The sequence below is a fragment of the Pipistrellus kuhlii genome, unplaced genomic scaffold (assembly GCF_014108245.1).
Source record: "Pipistrellus kuhlii isolate mPipKuh1 unplaced genomic scaffold, mPipKuh1.p scaffold_m20_p_83, whole genome shotgun sequence".
In the NCBI taxonomy this organism is placed as follows: Eukaryota; Metazoa; Chordata; class Mammalia; order Chiroptera; family Vespertilionidae; genus Pipistrellus; species Pipistrellus kuhlii.
This window is the reverse complement of record NW_023425588.1, coordinates 149,511-173,013: the sequence shown is the minus strand read 5'-3', so window position 1 is coordinate 173,013 and position 23,503 is coordinate 149,511. Positions and strand designations below refer to the sequence as shown.

General features: G+C 49.6%; 2 gene segments (V, D, J or C); both read right to left on the bottom strand.

Moving 5' to 3' along the window:
* Positions 1-23,503, bottom strand: part of LOC118712129 — a 199,876-nt gene that overhangs the window by 64,130 nt on the left and 112,243 nt on the right.
* The window catches only part of LOC118712122, a 106,738-nt gene that overhangs the window by 27,946 nt on the left and 55,289 nt on the right, over positions 1-23,503 (bottom strand). Inside the window, 2 exon segments of the C gene segment in view lie at positions 19,597-19,602; positions 21,159-21,165. Of these exon segments, the coding sequence occupies positions 19,597-19,602; positions 21,159-21,165 (13 nt within the window).

Genomic DNA, 23,503 nt, shown 5'->3' with positions numbered 1-23,503 from the left:
TATTATGTACACTCCTGTCTTAAAATTGTGCTGCTGAATATTCTGGAGAACCTTAAGAAGTAGGCAGCAACCTCGTCATGTCAAGCTTAGAGATTTAATTCTCTTGCTTTTCTGCTTAAGAGTAAAATGTCCTTCTCCCAGGTTCCCCCTCTCCCCCTGTTCTTTTTTGCCCCTCTTCCCCTCACTTTCTGTATTGACCAAAAAAATGTTTCTCAAATTCTGGGCCCAAACATGGAGGAACTTTTCCTATTTATATGTTTTTACCATCTTTGTCTCCCAAATATCCTTCTCAGACTATTCAAAGGTGTTTCTGGTTCCCTTTGCAAGTTCTTAAAGCCTTATGTGCTGGGGCTTTCAGACCTGAACCAAAGATTTGGCCTGGCGCCAGCACTGATAATTTTGTCTGGAAGGTTTAATGGCCTCTCTGAAGTGGATGTAGTCTTATTTTCCTTATTCTTTAAGCAAGCAACCATTTACAGAAGCCAAAATAGCAGGGATAAAATATTCAAATGGCAGTTTTTATAATCAGATGGATGCTTCACCACCAGCACTTCGCTTACTGCCCTCTAATTCCAGTGGCCACGGGCTTGTCCACCATGATGCTCTGCAGCTCAGAGGCCCCTGGAGGTTCCCTCAACACATGTGTGAGCTATTGGAGGTGCTCTGAGAGCAGTGCTCAGCTCTGTCTCCATTTGACCCAGGTGGGGCCCCACACCCTGACATCACACGTGGGCACTGCATGTGGGCTCAGCAAGGTAGCTGAGTCCAGCTTCAGCCACCTAAATGGCTCTGGCCCTGGCACCTCAAAGAGGGCCTGGCACAGGAGATGGTTATGAGGGATGGTGTGGGGTGCATTTAAGGCAAAACCTACCAGGCGGGAAGGAGAGGGCAGAGCGCAGCCACACGGGACGTCCTGTGCAGGCCCGATGGGGGGAGAATGTGGGCTGCAGAGGACAGAGGGTGAGGATGGGTGCATACCTATGTCTCCCTTCAGCAGGTTCTCAGTAATAAAGTAAAAATATAATTCAGACCCACTTGTAAAGAATTGATGTGAATTTATTTGAGCCAAACTGTTGACATATGCCTTGAGGCAGAATCTCAATGAATTGAGATAATGCTCCAGATAATGGAGGGTTACATCTGTCTTTGTACACAGCAATAAAAGGAAAGGGACCTAGGGAAGTTACATGAAATTCATTGTAACTGCCTCCCTGCAGGACACCCTGAGAGCTGGGTTCATCTCCCAGGTTCATGAGGGGCAACGTCCTCTGGGTCAGACCTTAAATCCATGTGCAGCCATGTCAGTGAGAGTCCAGTGGCTAACTGCCCCCTCAAGGCTCTTCTGAGGGTGGATACAGGGGCTGATCACCCTCAGGTGAGATTTGGGGCCTGGTCTCTGCCTTCCCCTGCCAGCACTGTGGGGGAGGGGAACATCACTCTCAGTGAGGGGACAGGAATCCCTAGAATGTTTTCCTTGTCAACCCAGAGAGCAACCATCAGGGACCTGGTGACAGGAAGGGTGCAGAAGAGTAGTCACCAGATCTGAAACACAGTCACTTCCTACTTTTTTTGCCCCCAGAGAATCTAATTAAAGACACAAAGAAGGAAGCAGGATCTGCCCCTGGAGAGAAGAAAGCATTGACTCCAATAGGAAGTCTGCACAATTCCTCCAGGGACAGCTTCTGAGCTGGGACACTGGATTTGCTGGTCCTGCGCGCCCCCTGGTGTCTGGGAGGCTCCCTGCAACCAGCCCTGCTGCCTCCCTCAGGGTGGTTTGTGTCTGGGCTCACACTGACTTCCCCTCACTGTGTCTATTCTGTACAATAATACACGGCCGTGTCCTCAGCTCTCAGGCTGTTCATTTGCAAATACACCGTGTTCCAGGCGTTGTCCTTGGAGATGGTGAATCTGCCCTTTACAGCACTGGCATAGTTTGTGATTTTTCCATCAGGTTCAATTTTTCCAAGCCACTCCAGCCCCCTCCCTGGAGCCTGGCGGATCCAGTGCATCCAGTAGCTACTGAAGGTGAATCCAGAGGCTGCACAGGAGAGTCTCAGAGACCCCCCAGGCCGCACCACGCCTCCCCCAGACTCCACCAGCTGCACCTCACACTGGACACCTGCAAACACAGAGACACAAGGGGACTTAGCATCACATGGAAGCACACACAGGCCCAGTCACAGGTCTCAGTGCTCCCCTCTCCTGAGAATGACCTTGAAAAATGATCAGGAGGAAAACGCAGGTTGGCACCAAGTCCATGGTGGATCCGCTGGGGTCCTGTCTCAGGCACGTGGGTTCTGGGTGTCTCCCCAGTATGTGGGTCTGGGCCCTCTTTTATGAGCAGTAGGGAAGCCCCATTTGCATGGAGTCTGCATATAAGGTTGCAGGTGGGACCCTGGGCTGCATATCTGACCTTGTCATCCTAGGGGCGGCCCCAGATGGAAAGGACTTAAGAATGCTGGCCATAAGGGGTCCCATCCTGACCCATCTTCCTTCCCTCCTTTCTGAACATCTGGTCACCCTGACCCCATCTTTTGGGGGAAGCTCCCAGGATTGAGAGTCCTCTGTTTTGATGAGGACCCAGAGGTGATGCCCCAGAAGGCACTGAGGATGGGGCTTCCTCTTGCTCTACTTCACCAGCCGTGGGCCATGTTTGCTTTCTGGGTTTCATAATGAGAGTTGCATTGGAATGATGCTTTTATTTTGAGACTAAAAATTGTCTTCATCATTTTCCACAATCAGCTCTTCCATAAAACTCTCACATGGACATGTGATGAGGCAGGAGAGGCTGTCTGAACACTGGCTACAGCCTCTGAGTCAAAAATGCTGTCCCGGTCCAAAGCACCCAGCTGCCTTCTCACAACCACACAATTTACTCAATTTCCCTGCTGTTCACCTGCAAAAGTCCTGTTTCCCAGCCTCTCAAATTGGGAGAAGTTCCTTTATTTATAAATGGAGTCCTCGCTGGTGTCACTCAGTAGTTGGAACATTGGCCCTGGCACCAAAAGCCTTGGGTTCGATTATTGGTCAAGGGCACATGCCGGGGTTCCAAGTTCTCTCCTGACCTCTGGAAGGGGCAATGGGGAGGCAGCCAATCCATGTGCCTCTCTCACATTAATGTTTGTCTCTCTCCCTTCTTCGTTCCCTTCCTGCCTCTTTCCTTCCCTTCCCTCCCTCCTACTCTATGAAAAGCAATGGAAAACATAGGGTAAATAGGTGAGAATTGGGTGAGAACAAAAAATAAAAAAGGAACACATTGGCTTTGGGAAGAAAACCCTGGGTAGAAATGGAGGCACCAAGTCTTCCTTGGGGGCAGGTGAGCGCCTCCCTTCTCGGGGGCAGAGGGGACTCCTGCAGGTTAGTCCTTGGCTCTTCTTCTGGGGGGCAGTTCTGTCCCACAAACTCTCCCTTTGCCCCATGCAGCACAGGCCCCGGCCAGCTCAGCTGGACTAACTGTAAGTAAGGCCTCTAAGGCCCCACTCACTTTACTCAAGAGAAGACCATGTCCACCCCAGGTCTGAGAGAGCTACCTACTCCAAACCAGGGGGTTCTTGTGTGGAGAGGGGAGACCTGTCCTGTGGACACATCATGAGCCCATTGCTCAGCTGCACTAGGTAAGGCTTTTCCATGAACTGCATCAGCCACCTACACTGGGCTGATGGATGAGAGGTGCAGGACGGCTGTCTCATCCCAACACCATGCTCTCCACTCAGCCTCAGACCAAGCTCACACTCCTCAGGCTGCTGGTTCAGAGACCTGGGTCCTGGTTCAATAGAAACACAGAGATGAGGGGTGTTCAGGCTACGAAAGGGAGGGGTGGGAGTCAGTGTGCAATGGGGTGGGCTTCTCCAGGCTGCAATCAAAATGCTTTGGAAGTGGGCACAGGCAGGTGAGGGCCACACAGCACAGCGAATGCGCCACATGCCTCCGACTGTGCACTTTGTGGACGAAACAAGGTGACAGGTGACCAGGACTACCAGTCCCCTCACAGGGTGATATGGTCAGAATCCCTAACTGGGCCATCATGGTGGAGGCATCCCCAGGCCTTAGCATTTTAGGGAAAGGCTTCTCTTTACCTAAAGCTGGCCCTGCCCATGGTTCTTGAGCATCAGGTCAACACTCTTTTACAACAAGCCACACCTGCCCTCAGGGAGCACTCTTGTTAAGTGTCCTGAGATCCAACCTTGCCTGTTCCCTCCCACCTCCATGCAGCCTTCCCTCCACCTTCCTCAATCCCACACATGTCAGAGAAGCTTTGGGAGCTACTTTGACACTGGCATTCTCAAGGGCATCTGAGATCCTGTCTTCTTGCAACTGCCCCAGGTTTGGCTCAGATAAACTCAAAAAATTCTCCTCAGTTTTGGGCATATGTATTTCAACTACTTCTATGTGGTTCACTTACTTTGTTGACTTTATGCCAATTCAACAACCAAGGGGAACCTGGAAACGTGTTTATAGCTGGGTGGGGGAGCTCATTCCTAAGGAAGGAAACCTTACTACCAGGACAATGACAGCAAACTTGTTTTCCCTCCAACACACAGGAACCCTTTAGACATCATCCTGGCGAGGTCGCAGGTTTTCAGTAATTGTGTGCACTTCCCTCCCCACATGGGGAAGAAACAGTATGAACGTATGTTGTAAATGAAGAGAAAATAATTCCTTGATGTAAGAAAAGCCTGAACATGTAGAGAATGTGTTATAAGGTATTGTTGGAGCCAAACTGACAACTAACAACATTTGAGGAGGAATACCTAAAATGCACGAGAATAACGATTTGCAGCTATGTGTGTGCATTTGAAGTTCGGGAGGGAAGGTGAGGAAGGAGACAGGGAAGAGGGAGAGAGCCAGGAGAGAGGGGGGACTGGGTGCCAAGACAGTTACCAGGAGGTGCTCTCCTGAGGGTGGTCATGCTGGTGTTACAGGTGTGTGAACCCAGAAGCACAGGAACCATGGACGGGGATGCTCAAGGCCAAGAGGAGCCTTTAGTGAAGAAGTCATAGGCCTGGGGCCAGCCCACTCAAAGGGCTGCCCAGGTAGGAATGTGTGATCAGAGCCTCTTATGAGGTTCCTTGTCAGTCACTGAATTATGTCAGTAGAAATACAGAGCTCCTTTTATGATGAGAAATATAATCCCTAAAGCTAGACATAGAATCCAGTTTTCGGTAAGCTCTGTTGCTTGGAGCAAAATTATTTTAAGGCAGAGCAGGAAATGTTATCTCTGCTGAACTCCCCACCTGGTGTCCAGAGCGCCCCCTGCTGCCTCCCTCAGGGAGGTTTGTGTCTGGGCTCACGCTGTCTTCCCCTCACTGTGCCCCTGGCACAGTAATACACAGCCGTGTCCTCTCTGGTCACAGACTTCAGCTGCAGGGAGAACTGGTTCTTGGACGTGTCAGGGTTGATGACTAACCAACTCTGGAGAGATGGCGTGTAAATTCTGTACCACTGAGACCTGAAGTAGATCCTTCTCAACCACTGGAGCCCTTCCCTTGAGGACTGCCTGATGCAGTCCCAAGTGGCACTGTTGCTGGAGACACTGTCCCCAGAGATAGCACAGCTGAGGGACAGGGTCTGCAAGGGCCGCACCACTATGGAGCCCAACTCCTGCAGCTGCACCTGGGACAGGACACCTGGGACAGAGGGAAGTGACAAAGTTAATCAGTCCACGTATCTGTGAACATGGCTGTGATTCACCAGGTCCCCAAAGACTGACCCCAGGGGAGCCCCAGCACGGGAAGGAAGACGAGGAAGGAGACAGCCAATTCCCTGGGTCAACCAGATTCAGTAGGCTGTGCAGCCCCAGTGGGGTTGTATTTACACAGGAAGCCAAACCTGGCACTTGCCTTAGCATCGCTCACTGATATAAGGATTGGGTGCACAACCCACTGAGGCACAGACCCCAGTTCTGCAGCCAGATTTCTCCAGGACGATGTCCTTGGGCAAGTGGGACCCAAGGTAGGTGACACAGGGTGCTCAGTGGGGGTCCCTGAGTGTGGGTGTTGTGGACCTTATACCAATTCCAGATCCTGTTCTCCCACATTAATTGATTGGGTTTCATCCATCCATTCATTTATTCATTCGTTCACCCATCCATTCCACCAACACTTAGGGCCCGTGACACACCAGCGTTTCTGTAGGCAACTACAACATATCAGTGAAGAAGACAGAGGCCCTGTCCTCGTGTTCTGTGGACGGACACCAGGTACTTGTGTTGTATCATAATTCAGGGGGCTGGACAAGACGCCTAATGAGCCAGTTAGTTAAAGAGTCATCTTTATTGTAGGCAGGTTGTGAGAAGATTACCTCTGTCACATTCTGAAGAAACACAGGAGGGAGTATTTCCTTTTCACATCTTTTAGTTCTTTGTGTAAGACAGCTTGTATTCTTGAGCACATATCATATCTATATAGGCACCTGCAACCTTGGGTGAACAAACTCTTGACAGAATATGTGAATTAATATCAGTATCAGTGTATCAGCCCATTTAGAAGGCTAACTTGCAAGGACAAACAGTTAAGTTTATGTTTTTTTCTGTTATTTGAACTAAAAACAAATCCATTTTATAGAATAAGAGATGGTCTTAAAGTGACAGAGTTTACAGGACTAGGGACTGTCTGACCACAGCAGAGAATTTCAAACAGCAGTTATATCCAAGACGGAGGTTACTATGCTTCTCTTGTGTGTTAGACATATACCATGTGGCCCAAAGAGTTGGGCAGCTGGGGAGTCTGGGAGCAGAGGGCACAGGTGAGGGCTGTCAGCCCAGGGGACCCACAGGGGAAGGACATAGGCCTAGGCTTGTGTTTTGCCTCCCGACGAGGTGCCCTCACCCTGAGCACAGGGAGTTGGGAACTAGGGGGCATCTCTGCAGGAAGCAGGGGCAGGAGCAGCCGAGACACCAAATAGATGCACAGAAGCTCTTCCTTCTAAAGTGACCCCAGTGGTTAGTCTGCAAACAACAATGGCTCCTGCCCTGGATGGTGTGGTCCAGTGGATAGAATGATGGCTTGGAGAATGAAAGGTCCCAGATTTGATTCTGATCAAGGGCATGCACCTCTTTTGCAGGTTCCCAGCCTTAGTTGGGGGGTGTGATGGAGGCAACCAATCAATGCCTCTGTGTCACATTGATGTTTCTCTCTGTCTCTCCTTCTCCCTGTACTCTCTCTAAACATCAATGGGAAAATACATTCAGTGAGGATTAACAAAAAATGTTTTAAAAAAATGAATTAAAGAATGATGGCTCCTGACAGGAGTCACAGAGGTGAGGTTATGCTTGGGGAGTTTCCTGGGGCAGGAAATAGGCCTCTGTGCTCCACCCCAGCATGGCCAGCTTTATTGGAAAGGGTTACTGAGAATCCGCAGGCAAATGGAGTGCAGGAAAAGGAAGAGGCTATAAGAACAGAGAACTGTGCACCTGAGCCAGGATGCACAGCCTCAGCTAGCCAGGGTGAGGTGGAGACAACTAGAAAAGACCTCAGTCCATTTTAAAATGCTCCCACAGGAGCCCGAGGCCACCCCTGAGGAAATTATGAAGGCCATAGTACTCAGTCTCTGAACATTCGGGGGTGGACTCTACCCTGATACCAGAGCCCGTAGCAGAAATTCTTCTAGGGTCTTGTCTCAGGAATCAAAGAATGAAGTCTTCTACCGGAGCATCCAAACGAGGAGGGACAAGGGGATAAATAGCCTGTGATTGCTGCTCCATGTGTGCCTGCACAAGCAGAAAGCACTTCTTGCAAGAACACAGGAAAAGGCTCCTTTTCATCATCCTTCTGTCTCTGTGTCTGTTGTTTGAATTCAAAAAGGTGAGCGTTTCTCACACGCTTTGCCCCCAGCTCCAGGCCTCCTCTGCCCACCCTTTGGGCTTGACCACCACTGGCTGCAGCTCTGGGGTGGGCAGGGACTTCATCCCTTCTCAGCACAAAGAAGAGCCCTGCAGGTGGGCTCAGTGCTGTGGGCATTCTGTTCCCTGCTGGTCCCTGGGCACAGCTGGTGGCTGGGACAGGAGGACAGTGGGATGGAGTCTCCAGGCTGCTCAGTCTGTGGGTGGAGAGAGGGAACCTGGAAGTCACAGCAGCTCCTGCCTGTTCCCCCTTCAGGGCACCCTTTCAGGCCTGTGAGCTGCAGAGAGACCTGTGGGATGGCTGTGGGATTCCACCCAAAGCAGCTCCTCCAGCCTGCCCCCACCCCCATGAAGGTGCAGCCCCCTGACGAGAGGCCTCAGGCAGCACCCCGTGAGGACAGGCCCCTCCAGCCTTCCTGGGTGGGGACAGAGGGCCAGTGGGTGGGGAGCAGAGTCTCCTCTGATAGGCAAGCACAGTGCCCTTGTCCCACCCTCTTGGGGGTTTTCCTGATTCAATTTGCAGGAGACAGGCCTCTGTGGTCCACCCAGCTCAGTCACCTGTTAGAAAATGGCAGCCTATGGCCAGTGGGTTCCTGAAGTTTTCAGGGCATACAGAAAGGGAAGGAGAAAGGGCTGTGCACGTGACCAGCAGCACTGTCCCAATTATGCCCCGATTAATTAAATATCTGCCTCGGTTTAGTGGGACAAACTCAGGTGACCAGAAGTCAGCAATAACAGCCTATCTCCTGGTGCTTCAATGTCTAGACTGCTGAGCTGAACCGTAACACATAACACACAGACAGAATTAGTATGTGATCACACAGGGTTTATTTATCTATTCCTAGTGGGTCCTGGGCTCCAGCAAAGGCCACCCGGGGGTGAACACTGAAGGACAGATGACAAAGGTGGAGACAGACAGGCGGCTGCAGTTGGTTCAGGCTCACACAGCAGAGCAGTCAGGCAGGGGCTTATCTCACAGATGACATGGAGTCTTCCTCCTCTATCTTGCAGAGATGTCGACAGAAGAAGGTCCGGTGTTTATATAGTTGGTAGTAAAACCGTGTGTCTTATCAGTGTTGGCCAGACTATGTGCCTTAAGCTAGGAGCAGGGGGTTCATTTACACTTTAAGTGCTCAGGGCGTTCACATCAAGATAGTAGGGCATTCATCATGTTTATAACATTTTGGAAGTTACAAGGTACTGGAGTCTTCACACAGCAAACATTTCACACAATTACCATTTCCCACTTTAGAGCAGTTTCCTTATGAACATCCTATATAATAAAAGAGTAATATGCAAATTGACCATCACTCCAACACACAAGATGGCATCCTATATAATAAAGAAATAATATGGAGATTGACCATCACTTTAACGCACAAGATGGCTACCCCCATGTGGTAAAAAAAATAGCCACCCCATGTGGAAACAAGATGACCACCACAAGATGGCCAACAGGGGAGGGCATTTGGTTGGGACCAGGTCTTCAAGGGAGGGCAGTTGTGGGCTATCAGGCCAGCAGGGGAGGGCAATTAGGGGTGACTAGGCCAGCAAAAGAGGGAAGTTAGGGGTGACCTGGCCTGCAGAAGAGGGCAGTTAGTGGTGACCAGACCACCAAAAGAGAGAAGGTAGGCATGACCGGGCATGCAGGGAAGGACAGTTGGGGGTGACCAGGCCTGCAGGGGAGAACAGTAAATGGCAATCAGGCTAGGCTGGCAGGGGAGCAGTTAGAAATCTATCAGGCTGATGGGGGAGTGGTTAGGGGGTGATCAGTCTGGCAGGCAGAAGTAGTGAGGGGCAATCAGGAAGGCAGGCAGGCAAACTGTTGGGAACCAGCAGTCCTGGGTTAAGAGAGAAATGTCTGACAGGGATGTCTGGCAGTCAGAAATTCCTCAGATTGGAGAGGGTGCAGGCTGGTCTGAGGGACCCCCCCACCCACATGAATTTTGTGCACCGGGCCTCTAGTAGCATTATAAGAAGCATATTTCCCAAGAGGGTCCCCTGCCCAAAGGACGTGAAGACACTAGGAAATGCCTTGCCCATGTGTTAAATAGCCCAATAGGAGACAGCAGAGCCTAGGAGAGGAACCTGAGAAGAAGTGAGTCCTATAGTCTTTAGCCAATGAATAGCAGGGAGGGACCTCTCCAATGGGATTAAGTTTCCTGAGGTCCCTGCTCTGTGCCTCCCTCCCACAGACACCGCCCTGAGGACCTGTAGGAACTGCTTCCTGCCCCAAGTCTGCTATTTGGATTCGCACAGATGAGCATGTCTCAGGGCTTTGAGGTCTGACTGTGGCCCAGAAGGAGGAGGGCCTGTCCCACCTCCGGGTTTTCCTTTTCGCCACCATCTGAGCCTCAGGCTGTGTGTGTGTGTGTGTGTGCGTGTGTGTGTGTGTGTGTGTGTGTGTGTGTGTGTGTGTGGAGGTTCTCCCTGCCAGGGAAAGGGTAGGTTGGGGCGGGGCTAACTAATGATCCTCCATTTTGAATGTGATTGTGTAACTGGACCTAGCCCTCACCCAACCAATCAGGGTCAGCCAAAGCAGTGACATCACCATCCCTCCCCCAGACCCATATAAAACCCTTTGATCTGTTGAACCTTGCTCTCTTCCGCCATGCCACTATTGGTGTAAGTGGGACAGAGCCCATGCTAGCATGGAATACAGGCTTTCTGCTATTGCATTGGACTCGGCTCCCTGGTGGTCTTTGGGGATCACAAAATCTGGGCATAACATCAGGAGGGGGAGATCCTGGGGCCTGGAGGCAGGGCCTGAAGAGCTGACCTCGCTGAGCTCTGGGTGGTTTTCAGGAAAGACAAGGAGGGGACAGCCCAGTTAATAAGGGAGAGAGAGGCCCACCTGGTCCAGGGAGTGCCCCAGGGGTCTGCCAGGTACTCGGCAGCTTTGGGAATTGAGGGTGTCCTGGACCGTGGAAGTGGGGTAGGGATGTCACCCATAGGGACCCCCAGGAGCCCTGAGGATGCAGAAAAGAACCCCACATTTTTATTCAAAGATGATGTCATTATTCATATGGAAAATCCTAAAGAATCTGCAAAGATAGACTCTGACACAAATTGGTGGATGCTCAAGCACCAGCCAGTGGGAAAATGCATTTGGACAGAAAACAACAACAACCCCTGCAAGGCATAAACAGAGAGAAACACCTGAGGATCAGCCTAAAGCCTGACACCCAGCTCTGCCTACGGAAAGTGAAAATGAAACAGGAAGTTTAGGGGAATACAGGCAGGTTTAGGGAGGTTTTAGAACTGGGGCCCATGGAGAAAACACAGTGCGTCAGACCGGGAGAAGGTGTATTTCCATGAGACCAGGTAACTGGAAGTTGCCAAAAAGGTCTACATTTACAAAATGAAGAAGGAATGAAGCACAGAGGGAATAGGAGGACAATGAGGGAGGAGGGCCACTGGAGTTACTGTAGTAACCAATTCGAATGGGACTAGTGACCAGTCAGAGGGGATACCACGACATGGGAACTGCAGTCTTTAAAACCATGGAGACAGGAAGTCTGTGGGATCTTTTCCTCATTACCCACGTGGGACACTGCATTTGTTCTTCAATAAATCTCCACCTTTGCTATACCACCTTCTATTTGTGAATTCATTCTTCCACTCTGGCAGACAAAGAATCTAGGTTCCACTAAAAAATTCTGTATCCATAAATATGATCAGGAGTCCTAACGCAGTGTAGACCCAGAGAAACCAAGGTGCTTTTTCAGCAAAAGGCTTTCCACCATGGCCACACCCACCACCTGAGGCAGCTGTGAAATGTTTATTCAAAAACTGAGCTGTGTGTGAACTCCATCATCACTCCTAGTGGAACATGTACACCGTCCACCCTGGACTTGGAACTGTGGACTGAAGGGGCCACATGCTGACCTGACAGCCCAGAGGAGGCCTGCAAACTCAGAGACCTACAGTCAACACAAAGGATGGTCTGACTTTAAACTTTAACTAAATGCAGTGATGGTGGGCAGTTACCTCCTAAACTGGTATCTTCCCTGACAAGGTCAACTTTTACTTTAACTGAGCCCATCTGTCTTTTTGCAGCTATGATAACATACCCTTGCAATGTCTGGGTAACTTGTAATTTTCCTTTTTCCAGTCTCCTTGGGACACAAGCCAATGTGCCTGGGCACCAGGACAGATACCACAAATTCCTTTATTATTATCATGTAAATTGTTCCTGCACCCACCTAAGCATGTGTTTCTTATTTTATTTTTTATCCAATCTCTGGGGTTTCCTGGCTTTGCTTTCTCCCATCTCTCTCCTCTATCACTAATGGATTTCATATAATCCACCTATGTCCCTCCTTGGATTGCATGTATAAAAATAGAGGAAAACCCACCATTCTCGGGAGTATTATCTTACTCCCTTGAGATTCTGCATCCCGGCATTTGTGGACAGTTTGGAAGAAAGGAGCCACATGCTAACCTCACCGGCTCAGGGGAGGCTTGTGTGTCAGTCTTGCAAACTCAGAGACCTAAAATAACCACAAAAACAGTCTGAAATTAAATTAACTACAAACAGGGTATAGTGGGTAGTCATGTCCTAGGCTGATATTTTCTCTGACAAAGAGCAACTTAGAGTTTTACTGAGCCCATTTGTTTTTTCGCCTCTAAGATAACCTATCTGTGAGATGTCTGGGTAACTTGTAACTTCCTTTTAAACCGGTTTCCTCAGGGCACAACAAATGGCACCCAGACATTCCCACATTGTTATTGTTATCAAGTTAATTGTCAACTGTTCATTACATTAAAGTATCCTGTATTCACCTCTGTAAAAGAAGCACATGTCCATCATTTCACTTTTTATCCTATCCTAGAGGATTCCCTGCTTTGCTTTATCTCACCCCCTTAATCTATCGCCAATGGATTTCATGTGAGCCACATATATCCCTTTTCCTTGATTGCAATGTACAATACATACAGATGTAACCCTCCATTCTTCAGAGCCTTATCTCAATTCGTTGAGATTCTGCTTCCTGGCATATTTGGCTCAAATAAACTCACAAAAATTCTTCCCAGGTTTCAATGGTTGGTTTGTTTGTTTGTTTTTTAATAATGTTAGCAATAATTTGGCTGAAATAAGCTCATAAAAATTCTTTACACATTTGAATGTTTTGTTTAGATTAACAGTACTAAGACGGGGTTTCCTCCTACCATTTTCATCCTGTTTTGTTTTATTAAAATAAGAATTCTTTATTTAATTAATTTATTTTGTTAATCCTCAACCAGATAGGAACTTGTGATCATGTTACAAAGAACAGTATAAAATCAAGCAATGCTCAGTGTTACAGAGCGAGTCCTTAAGAGATGGACCACCGAAGCCAATTTGATTAAGCCAGCAAGAATTTATTACAAATTCGAATCCGGGCTCAAACCGTGGCTGAGGCAGCAGCAGGCAAACAACCAAGTAAGAGCCCCAATGGAGGGGCAGTCCCTCCTCTTATATGTCCCTTCCCATTCCACTGCTGGTTTGTCACTCCCTGATTGGCCCTTCCAGACAAAGAACTGGCCTTATCTCTTGGGCGAGCTAGGCCAACTGTCACAGTCACATTCCCTACTGGTCTTACTAGAGAATCAAATCTTTGATTCATCCTCTTCCCTGTCCTCCGTATCAAGGTTATGGTAGTGAGTTCAGAGAACCATAATCTTAAGGTCCTGGGCTCTGGATTTTATTAAGCTTACCAGAGATCTGAATAAACAAGGATCCACAGTTAGAGCTAGTAAGAGAATAAGGAGAGGGCTGGCCAAGGCGCTAATAAGAGTTGTTAGCCAAGGGGACCAGGTAAAGAGGTTTTTATACCAGTTTCCTTGTTTTGTCCTGGCTTCCTCTCTTTCCTTTAATCTTTTTCTTAGTTGACTGAGGCTCTCCTTTATGACTCCAGAGTGATTAGTATAAAAACAACAAGCTTCACCCAGGGTTAGGCAAAGCCCTCCCTGTTTGAGAAAAAGTAGGTCTAGACCCCACCTATTCTGGAGGACAACTTCAGCTAGGGAACTCAGTGACCCTTCTAGCTTGCTGACTGTACTTTCAAGAGTGCTAAGGTCAGTATCTATCTGTTGGCTCAATTCTTTGTAGTCCTGGTTCCCCTTAATAAGGGCTGAAGTTCCTACAGCCGTTGATCCTGCAATTCCAATTCCCAGTAAAAGGAGAATAAGGACTGAGGCCCTCTTAACCCAGTGAGGGGTGAGGCCTAAGTGTTCTCGGCCCCCTTCCCCAGAGAAGTAATAAACTTGAGGAAGTATGTGTGCTAAGATGCAAAGGCCTGGTGATTCCTTGTCTATGAGAAATGGGGGGAAAGCAAAAGGAGTTATTCCATTGGTACAGGCCCACCAAGTTCCTTCAGGGGCAGCCAGCAGGGCTGCTCCTCCCCGAGATGGCTCCTCTGGTAGCAGGATGGTGGAGGCGCAGGATGAGGGGTAGAAAGAGTCCTTCAGAGGGTAATTAGCAGGCATCAAGCAAGTCCCTTGTCCTTGTAGATCCCCAAAGGTAAGTTTCAGGTTACAACCCCACTGGCAGAGACCCTCCGCAGCGTCCATGGAGATGTTCCTTATGTCCTGTGGGGTATCTCCAAGAGAGATGTTAACAGCAATTCCTGAATAATAAGGGGGTTCAGGGTTGAGACATACCAACAGTCATCCATGAGGTTGGGGGAGGATTTGTTTAGGAACCTGAACATGGCTTCTAAAGTTCTTAATACAGTACTTTCGTGGGGAAGTAGAGAGGTGTGTCCAGTGGGCCAGGCTTCAATTTATTTGCTACTCTAGGGGAAGAGTTCAATGGGGGATGATAAGTGGGAGTTGTTGGCCCCAGAATGGGTCTCAGGGGGCCTATAGAATTTCCCTGATGTGGTAAGAATTTTCTTTGTATAGTAAAGAGAATCCCAGGGTCCTTTCCAGAAACGTATAGTCTGAGGCCCCATGTCTTCCCTCCTATCCAATAACTTGCGCTCCAGGTGATGATTTCGAGCTTCACTGGGTTGCAGTTACCTACGCGGCAAGTCCCAGCCTGGTTTGGAGGCCCTGGGCGTATCTCTCTGGTGAATCTGATATCCCCATGCAGCGCAATAATAACTATCTTTACCCCCACACTCACTAGGACTTTTCTGAGGGCAGATGTAATGTTGACTTTGCCATAGTCCTTTTTCTAGGCTACTATCCCCGCAGCCATAGCCTTCAACTACTGCCCCTCCTCCTCCCCAGTATCCAAATCCTAGAGAGTCCTCCTTCCTTGATCTTCCCCAATCTTCTCCAAACATTTTACATAGGTCAAAATGAAGGATAGGGTACCCGGCTGTTGTAGTATTTGCTATTACAGATCCATCTAGAGTTCGAGTAACTTCCCAGAGATAGAGGGTAGGCCGGGAGGCGGTAGAGGAACTTGCCCCTGTAGTGCTCAAGATGAGGACGACTAGGATCGGGAAAATTTGACCTCTTGAGGATCGGACGTGGGTTGAATTCTCCATTCTTCCTTCTGGTCACCCTCTGCCTTTTTCAGTCGGGTGTGGTGGATCCAATGTTGCTTCCCTGCAATTTTTACCGCTGAGGACAACCGTGAATGGGCCATCCCACCGAGGCTCAAGCAGACTGGGGTTGAACTTCTTAACTCAGACCAGCTCCCCAGGTTCGACGACTGGGCTTCTGAATATTTGGCCTCTCTCAGTCTCCTCTCCTCGGACTGTCTTCTGGATTGCTCTCCGAGTAAGCTGGAGTGCCTGTAATGACTTAAGAAGATTTTCGTTGTGGATGGCTCCGAGATGTTCCTCCCCCAGTTGGGGAAGGATTGGGGGTGGCCTTCCAAAAATGATCTCATAAGGGGTAAAACCCTGTGAATAAGGGGTACATCTGGCCCGAAAGAGGGCGAAATGGAAAAGGCTTACCCAATCACGGCCAGTTTCGAGTCTCAGTTTTGTTAAAAACTCCTTGAGTGTTTGATTCATCCTTTCTACCTGTCCTGAACTCTGAGGTCTGTATATGCAATGAAGTTTCCAGTTAATTTTTAGAGAGGATGCCAATTGTTTGGTGACCTGGGCGGTGAATGCTGGACCATTGTCAGACCCCAGATATAGTAGTAGGCCAAACCGAGGTAGAATTTTGGAGACTAATTGTTTAACCACTACCTGCGCTGTCTCTTTTCTGGTAGCAAATGCCTCTGACCAACCTGAGAAGGTGTCCACTAATACAAGGAGGTACTTTTAGCCTCCTCTTACCACAGGTAGTTCCATAAAGTCCAGCTCCCAGTGCTCTCCCGGGGTGCTTACCCTGAACCGAACTCCAGGTTCCCTAACTTGAATAAGGTTAGGATTCACCCTGGCACACATTTGGCATCTTTGAGCAATGTCCTGAGTGAGTTTATACAGTCCTTTCAGAAAATAGCTCTTCTGGAGGAGCTCGGCCAGTTTAGTTCCCCCTAGGTGGGTGTTCCGATGTGTTTGCTCAACTATTTTCCTTCCCAAGGCCTGGGGAAGGAAGATCCTCCCATCGGGCAGGAGGACCCATCCTCCTTTGTTCTTTGTCCCTTGGAGCTTCTGACCTAGTTCCTCCTCCTCTGAGGTGTAATGAGGGCTCAGAGGAATGGCATCCTTCTGGAGGATCAGGACTTCCCGGGGCCCTACTGGTCTTTTGGCAATGTCCCTAGCTGTTTGGTCAGCTAGACGGTTTCCCCTGGATATCTCAGAGTTGTCTTTCTGGTGTCCCCTGCAATGGATGACTGCCACCTCCTTGGGTCCCCAAACTGAGGACAGTAAGTTCAGAATTTCTTGAGAGTTTTTAATGTCCTTCCCACCTGCCATGAGGAGGTCCCTTTCCTTGTATAGGGTTCCATGTACATGAACAGTGGCAAAGGCATACCTACTGTCAGTGTAGATATTGACCCTCTTTCCCTTTCCCCACCGAAGCGCCTGGGTTAGGGCAATCAATTCAGCCTTTTGTGCAGAAGTCCCGTGTGCTAGGGCTTGCACCCAGATGACAGTATCCAGAGTGACTACGGCCGCTCCTGCATATCGGGTGCCCTTTTCCACAAAACTGCTCCCATCGGTAAAGAGGGTCTCATCGGCCTCGAGTAGAGGGATGTCAGTGAGTAGGGACGTGAGTATCTCACCACAATCATGGAGTGGGGCATCCTCTCTAGGCTCTGGTAGCAATGTGGCAGGGTTTAAGGTGGCAGTTTGGAGGAAACTTATTCTTAGAGGACCAAGGAGGAGGACTTGATACTGGGTTATTCGAGCATTTGAAAGCCACCTCTCTGGGGGGGCCCGTAATAGTTGTTCAGCATTGTGGGGAAGAGTAACTTGGAGGTTCTGGCCAAAAGTCAACTTTGATGCCTCCTTTACCAGGGTGGCTGTGGCTGCGATGGCACATAAGCACCCAGGCCACCCAGCAGCCACAGGGTCCAGTCTTTTAGACAGGTAGGCAACTGGCCGTCTCCAGGGACCTAGTGTCTGGGTTAGCACCCCCTTCGCTACTCCCCACAAACAAGTGAAATGGCTTTTCAAGGTCTGGCAGAACCAAAGCAGGGGCACTCACCAATGCTGTCTTGAGTGCGTTGAATGCTTCTTTTTCTGTTGTAGTCCAGGTGAGGGTTGGATTCTTTCCCCCAGTGGCGGTGTACAGTGGCTTAGCAATCTCTGCAAAGCCTAAAATCCAGTCTGCAGTACCCGACTGCCCCGAGGAACTCCCGTACTTACCTTTTGGTGGTTGGAATGGGGATTTGCAGGATGGCTTGAATTCTACTCTGAGAGAGGGTGCACTCTCCTTGGCGAAGAGGGTACCCCAAATATGTAACCTCAGTCTTGCAGAGTTGGGCCTTTTAAGCTGAGACTCGGTAGCTGAGGTTCCCTAGAGTTTTTAGTAAGTCCCGGGTAACTTCTTGACACTCCGATAAAGTTGAGGTGGCCAGGAGGAGGTCGTCCACATACTGGAGTAATGTGGCCTCCTGATGCTTGGCTCTAAATTCCTGGAGATGCTGATTTAGAGCCTCATCGAAGACAGTGGGAGAGTTCTTGAACCCCTGGGGCAGGCGGGTCCAAGTCAGTTGTCCTGAGTCCCCTTTCTCTGGGTCTACCCACTCAAATGCGAAAATGGGCTGACTCTGGGGTGCTAAAGGGAGGCAGAAGAATGCATACTTTAAGTCCAGCATTGAATAAAATTGTTGGTCTGGTTTAAGGAGACTGAGCAGGTGTAAGAGTTTGGAAGAGTTGGGTGTATGGTCTCCACCCACTTATTGACTTCCCTTAAGTCCTGGACTGGCCTGAAGTCCTCTGTGCCTGGTTTTTGTACAGGTAGGAGTGGAATGTTTCAGGCCGATTGGCACGGGACTAAAATCCCTGCTTCTTTAAGCCTTCTGATATGTTTTGAGATTCCCATCCTGGCCTTTCCACTGATTTGATACTGGCGGATATGGACTGGCAGAGCAGTGCTCAGGAATTAGACAACTATTGGGAGCCGGTGCCCTGCGAGGCATGGCGGATTGGTTTCAGCCCATACCTCTGGGATCTCCTGTTGCCACTGTGCTAGGAGATCAGATTCCATCCCCGGGGAAGGCTTGTCGAGTAACCTGTACTCTTCTTCGAGCGGGAACATAACAAGGATTTTTCCTTCCCCCGTTTTAACTTGGGGGCCCTCCTCTGTGAAGGAGATAGTGGCCTTTAATTTTTGGAGGAGGTCCCTTCCCAGGAGTGTCTCGGGGCATTCAGGGATGACAAGGAAGGAATGGGTGACCGTTTTCTCTCCTAGGTTGGTGATGCGGGCCTGGGACCAAGGGTAAGATTTCAGTTTCCCAGTTGCACCCACAATAGCTGTTCTTTGGGAGGACAATGGGACTTTAGGCTCAGTCTAGGAGGACAGAATAGGTGGCCCTGGTATCCACCAAGAAGTCAACAGGCTTGACCCCCACGGTCAGTGTTACCTGGGGCTCCTCGGGGGGGGGGGTGGTGGAGGAGCCCTGACATCCTCAGTCTACTTCTTCCACCAAGACTGGACTGGGATCCGACCTCCTTATCCTTTGTCTCTCAGGGCACTCCATCCTCCAATGACCTGTCTTCTTGCAATATGCACACTGATTTCACCCGAGCAATTGTCTCTGACCTTGCCTGTGCCATCTTCCTTTTCCTTTTCCTTGCCCATTTCCCCCTTTTCCTCTGTCCCTCTCTTCTATGGCTATGAGGACCTTGGCCATCTTCTGGGTCAGGGCCTGTGATGGGTCCTCTCGGTTTTCAAAAACCCTCTGGGCTATAGCCAGTAGCTCAGAAAAAGACTTCCCTTCAAAGCCTTCTAGTTTCTGTAATTTTTTCCTAATGTTTGGGGCTGACTGTGCTACAAATTGGACCACAAGGGCTGCCTGATTTGCCGGGGCATCAGGATCTATAGGTGTATACATCCTATAGGCCTCACATAGTTGCTCGAGGAAAGCCCCCAGACTCTCATTTGGCCCTTTTTGGTCTCGGTCACCTTAGAGAGATTGGTAGGCTTTCGAGCGACAGCCCGAATGCCTCTCAGGAGATCCTGGCGGTAATGGTCAAGAGCCTCCCAGCCTCCCTTCCTAACACTGAATTGGGGTTCCAATTTGGGCCTGCCAAGGGGAAGATGGTGTCAATCTGGGCTGAATCTGTAACCAGCTCCCCATGGCCGTCATGAATTTGTTTTCTCCCTTCAGTCTTTATTCTCTCTCTCCTCTATGGTAAACAGGGCGTTTAATAGTTGCTGGCAGTCATCCCAGGTGGGCTGGTGAGTGTAGAATACAGACTCCAGTAAAGTTATCAGCCTCTGGGGGTTCTTCAAAAGGGGGGGATTCTGATTCTTCCAATTGTATAAATCAGAGGTGGTGAAAGGAACATAAGTCCTTAGGCGCAGCCCATGGGAGTCTGTTTCCCCCACCTCCCTAAGTGGTAACAGGGCGGCCGGTCGGCTTTCACTAAACTGGGCTCCCGATCGAGTGTGGGGAGGACTGAGGGGGAGATCATTAAGGGTGGCCCCTTTTCTATCTCTCTTACCCGAACTGGAAGAGTCAGGTGACACAGGGGGCTCCTTCTTGGGGGCTCCTTCTCGGGGCAGGGAGGGGATACTCCACTTTCATCTGGGATCTCACTGGGGGGTCAGGCCCCTTCCCCTCGCTTGGCGAGGTAGTGGAGGCAGCTGCGGCCACATAAGGGGGTGAGCAAGGGAATGTCAGGCCCAACATCGGGTCTTCCTCAGAAGCCTCTAAAACAGAGGGTGCTGAAGGGGCCTGAATCGGCTTCTCTCAACCCGCCAGTGGCTGGGCGAGTAAGATGGACCTAGGAGGTCTCTTTCCCAATTTTCCTTTATCAGGGAGACAACCACACTTCTTCAGCCATTTGGGGTTATCAAAAAGAACATCAATCCAGATATCAATGTAGGGAATTTGGTCCGGATGCACGGGGCTCCCATAGACTATCCACCGGACTCCTTTACAGGGCCCCATGTCTAGGGTCCCTGTTGTAGGCCAATCAACCTCAAATATCAGCCACTCCAATTCACAGAGTCTCCAGAGAGTGAAAGCATCTATGGAAACACCATAGCCTTCACCTCATTTTCTGAAGTCAGAAAAAATTTTAATCATACATTAAAGGGGACTTAGGTGACTCTCCTTCGAGTTTCCTTGCCCCATTTCTCTCTTTCTTCCCAATTTATAAACAGTTAGGCAAAGGATAATTCCAAAGCAAATCCAAAAGAGAAAAAATGAAATCACTTTTATCAACTCCCACACACTAGATTGTGGCCGCAGTCTCTCAACATTCACAACAATACTCATTCACACCAGAACAACACTCACTCAGACCAGAACCAGGGAGTCTCCAGACTCCAAAGCCAGGCAGAACCAGGGAGTCTCCAGACTCCAAAACCAGGCAAAACCAGGAAGTCTCCAGACTCCAAAACCAGGCAAAACCAGGGAGTCTCCAGACTCCAAAACCAGGCCTTGGTGGTTGTCACCACCTCGGTTGTGAACTGGGAGTTTTGCAGTGTCCCGCCTCCCTAAGTTCACGATAACAGGGTAGGTACCAAACCAGGACAAGAAACTGAAAAAGAAAACAGGCCTGACTTACCGGTGCCTAGCAGGCAGATCCGGGTGTGGTCCGGTGTTCCAGAGGACATGAAATTTCTTAGAGGGGCTCACTGAGAAGTCCCTCAGGTGGAATCTCGCTGGGGCCTCCAAATGTTACGGAGCGAGTCCCCAAGAAATGGACCACCAAAGCCAATTTGATTAAGCCAGCAAGAATTTATTACAGATTCGAATCCAGGCTCAAACCGTGGCTGACGCAGCAGCAGGCAAACACTCAGGTAAGAGCCCCGATGGAGGGGCAGTCCCTCCTCTTATACGTCCCTTCCCATTCCACTGCTGGTTTGTCACTCCCTGATTGGCCCCTCAGGACAAAGAACTGGCTTTATCTTTTGGGCCGGCTAGGCTGACTGTCACAGTCACACTCAGAGACTTTGGAGTCACACTTAATTTACGAAGGTGGGCTTAGAGAAAACGAATTCAAATTCTAAGCAAGGCTACAAGCAGAACTTATCTTCTTATTATTCAAAGAGCCAGCCCAGTGTGTGCTTAGTGTTTATCTTGATGCTGTCTTTGAAAACAATTAAAAAATGTACCTGGCCTGCCCTTGAGAGTATGGGTGTATCTAGTCTCTGGTCTACAAGGTTAGACAGCTAAGTTGATCTTCTTCATTATTAAATCAGGCTAAAGCAGGCTAGAAAGCAAAATTATTTTTTTAGAGTAAGAGGGCATCTGAAAAAAAGCAGAGAATTCAAAACAGTAGTTTTAAGAAATAGGTTTCAGCCTTCTCAATCAGTCTCCCTGCCCTTCTGTCACTGAATTTTGTCATATTAACTACAGAGCCTCTGTTTTTATTCACAAACACAATAGCTAAAGCTAGACATAGACAAGGGCTTTCTGTGAGCTCTGTGACTGAGCCTGGGAGCAAAGTTAAATTAAGGCAGAGCAGGAAATTTTGTCTTGGGTTAGGCCTCCACCTATTCCTGTCTGGGACCTTTTCTGGTTCCCAGCACCCCGTGGTGCACTGGATGGTCCCTGAAGCCCAGCCCTTCGGCCTCCCTCAGGTAGGTTTGTATCTGGGCTCACACTGACTTCTCCTCACTGTGTGTCTGGCACAGTAATATACAGCCATGTCCTCATCTTTCAGGCTGTTCATTTGCAGATACAGCGTGTTGTTGGCATTGTCTCTGGAGATGGTGAAGCAGGCCTTCACAGCACTGGCATAGTTTGTGGTACTTCCTGTTGGGAGCCAGCAGAGTTGAGGCAAGCAACTCAGTCTTAAGGAAATAGAATTAAGTTCCTTCTAGCAGAAGTTATGCGGTGCCCTGAGGGCTTGGCCAAAAGAACAGATTAACCTGGGGCTTAGCATCTTCCTGTCTTCCTGCCTCTTCCCCTTCCTGATCCTCCCCCCTAGATAGCCCAGCCATGGAATGTTGCACCTTGGAATGTCACACCACCCCTGGCAATTAGCCAATCCTGTGTTGCCAGATACCAAAGACCCCCCTGCATAGGCAACCCTGCCCCCCTTTGTTTCTGCTGTATAAATACAGCCATTTCAGAGAATAAAAGTTCGAGGCTTGATCAGAACCTTGTCTTGCCTCCATTCTTCCGCGTTCCTTGTTTGTTTCATTCTCTTAGGTGGTTCCTGCGTGCCCCCGTTGTTGTCCCGCAGGTCGGGACAACTTCCATCAGGATTAATTTCCCCAAGCCACTCCAGCCCCTTCCCTAGAGCCTGGAAGACCCAGAACATCCAGGAGCTACTGAAGGTGAATCCAGAGGCTGCACAGGAGAGTCTCAGAGAGCTCCCCTTCTCCCCCCCCAGGTTGCACGAAGCCTCCACCAGCCTCCACCAGCTGCACCGTACACTGGAAACCTGCAAACACAGACACAGGGGGACTTAGAATCACATGGAAGCACAAACAGGCACAGGCACAGATCTCAGCACTCCCCTCTCCTGAGAATGACCTTGGAGAATGATCACGAGGAAAACACAGTTTGGCACCAAGTTCTTAGTGGAACCGCTGAGGTCCTGTCTCAGGAACGTGGGTTCTGGGTGTCTCCCCAGCATGTGGGGCTGGGCCCACTTTTATGAGCAGGAGGAGAGCCCCATTTGCATGGCGTCTGGATATAAAGGTGCAGCGAGGACCCTGGGCTGCATGCAGCCCCAGATGGAAAGGACTCTAGGATGCTGGCCACAAGGGGTCCTGTCCTGACCCATCCTCCCTCCCTTTTTCCATTTCCAAGACCCAGTTATTCTGACCCCATTTCTTTGGGATAAAAATTTGTATTGGAATGATTCTTTTATTTTGAGACTAAAAGATTGTCTTTGTTGTTTTCCCCAATCACACCTCACACACATGAATATGGAACCAGGCAATGCATGGGCCCCTGCTGCCTGTCACTGCTGAGCCAATGAGGCAGAGACAGGGTGGATCATATATGAGCCTTTATTCCAATGCTGCGGGCAATATGAGAATGCAGCCAGTCATCCACAGAAATCTGCTCTCCCCCCCATATCCAGCTGCTTGTATTGGGTAAAAGGACAGAAGCTCAACGGGAAGTGGCCAAAGGCTGTGCCAAAGGGGCCATTGACAGGGAGCAGAGGCCTGGGTCTTCCCCAGGCTAATGGGCTG